This window comes from Propithecus coquereli, unplaced genomic scaffold (genome assembly GCF_000956105.1).
Source record: "Propithecus coquereli isolate 6110/MARCELLA unplaced genomic scaffold, Pcoq_1.0 Scaffold83, whole genome shotgun sequence".
Classification (NCBI taxonomy): domain Eukaryota; kingdom Metazoa; phylum Chordata; class Mammalia; order Primates; family Indriidae; genus Propithecus; species Propithecus coquereli.
Genome location: NW_012154507.1, coordinates 3,325,579 through 3,327,690, shown reverse-complemented (window position 1 = coordinate 3,327,690; position 2,112 = coordinate 3,325,579). Strand labels below are relative to the sequence as shown.

General features: G+C 30.7%; 1 protein-coding gene across 1 annotated transcript in view; it reads right to left on the bottom strand.

Annotated features, from left to right (window-relative positions):
- Positions 1-2,112, bottom strand: part of WDHD1 (WD repeat and HMG-box DNA binding protein 1) — a 98,724-nt gene that overhangs the window by 62,603 nt on the left and 34,009 nt on the right. The window contains exons 4-6 of the mRNA XM_012663740.1: positions 1,407-1,518; positions 1,178-1,228; positions 133-228 (exon numbers count right to left, since the gene is read on the bottom strand). Of these exons, the coding sequence (XP_012519194.1) occupies positions 133-228; positions 1,178-1,228; positions 1,407-1,518 (259 nt within the window). The remainder of the gene's footprint in view (positions 1-132; positions 229-1,177; positions 1,229-1,406; positions 1,519-2,112) is intronic.

Sequence of the window (2,112 nt, the reverse complement as noted above, 5' to 3'; positions counted from 1 at the left end):
GAAAAGTTATCACAGAGTATCTATTCAGCTATATAAAAAAAAGTTACAACTAAAACACTATTCTTACATTCAAAGTTGACAAAGATTGGAATAAATACTTAAAACAAAGGTTGAAAAATAAGAGTCACTTACTTTTCCATTTTTCGGCTGCCAAGCAAGTCTGCAGATTGATTTTGCATTTATCACATCATTGCATTTTTGTAGCAGTGGCCAATTAATAGCACATGTCTGGTTTTTTAAAAAAGAAAATTTATTTTCCTTTATGAAAATTCCCCCCAAAATATATGCAGAACTAAATACATTTAATAGGTTGTTTCTTCAAATTGATATATATTTCAGAAAAAAGCAACTTTATGCACTTTAATTGTAATAATATCTGATTTACCTAAATTGCTTAAAGCCCTGCAGAGGTATAAAGAGTACAAATCTTAAATAATTAAATTAGGTAAGAGTACTTCCTGTGCAGAATAAGCAAACATACTCAGTGAATAAACATACATATAGAAAACCCCAATATGTTAAAATCTTAAAGTGTCTACAAAAATAAATAAAAATTTAAAGGTCTACTATAAAACATTAAGGTGTCAAAGTCAGTCTTTTTGAATAGTTCAAGAATGAAGGGAAGGAACTGTGGCTACTAAGGCATATCTGCGGGGGATATTTTTCTTGTCAGTCACATTATCTCTAGAAATGACAAGGTATCTCTGATTGCCTCAGGAAAACTTAATTGTTCCCTCTGCCAATCAGAGAGCACTTTCTTTCATACCTCCTTTAAAATCTTTATCAGGCGAGGTTAAGTTATATCTGAGACTTTCCAAATTAAGTGTGGCCAATGTCTTATTTTATTTTTGTATCCCCAACATCTAACACAAGGCCCAACACATGGTAGTTATCTTGTAAATGTATAATAATTAAATTTACTGCCTTGATTTACAAAGCTTAAAAATAAAATATTAATCTATCATTCTCCTTGTGATTTGGTATAAAGGCAATTAGTCTTCAATGTATTTTCTTTTGCATTAAGTTACTGTGGAATTTGATCACAAAAACAACATTAATGCTACTCAAAGAATTCTAAAGAAAAACAATTATTAATTTGGTCCAATAATACAATATGTAAAACCCAACATATGATGGAAATGAACAAAAAGTTTTAAATTTAAATTGATGATTTTACCTGATCTGAAATTTGCCACACTCTGACAGATCCATCACAACTAGATGATGTCTGCAGGAACAAAGAATAGATTTCTAATAATACTATATGAAAATACCACATGGAAACTGGTTCAATTGATTAAATCAATCAACCTTTTATCTACTGGGTGAAACTTTCTGCTAATTCTCTTACAATTTTTTAAACACATTCAAGAAAAACACAAAAAGAGAGGGGAAAAAATAATTACCAGAAAGATGTCCTTAGGATCAAAGGAAAGACTTAGAACAGGGGCATCATGTCCTCGAAATGTTTTCTGTTGGCTGCTATCCATCACATCCACAATTTTGACTAGGAAATCACTATGAACAATAGGAGTAATGCATGTGAATAAATGCCAATACTAAATGCCTCTCCTAAAAGCTATGAACCAAATATTTCAAAATCACAAGAGTAAATGCTATAATTTCTTTATAGTAACTTATAAAATTTGGCACCCAAATTTAATGACTTATCTTTTAATTTTGCTCTATTAAAGATGCTGAAAACCCAAGTCAAGATTTCCCATTATGTTAAAATACAAATACTTCCTAAATGGCTTCTTTAGTTACATTTTAAGCTTCTATTATTTGCTAATCTAGTAACAGCCGCACCATTTAAAAAAGTACCATGCCTTTAACTTCACGTCAGAAATTCAACCAATTATATTTTCTTCCCATGAAAAGCATCAAGGGAAACTGTAAAAATTCTGGTTGTACAGTCTAAATTCCAACTAATTTTTAAAAATATTGTATCAAGCTATCTTTTCAGCATTTATTGAATAGGCCATCTATAAAGCAATATATTTCAATTCACAAAGAAGCACAAGTTTGTCTTCATAAACCTTTACTAAAGACTTGACTATAAAAATGAAACAGGCTGGGCGCGGTGGCTCACGCCTGTAATCCTAGCACTCT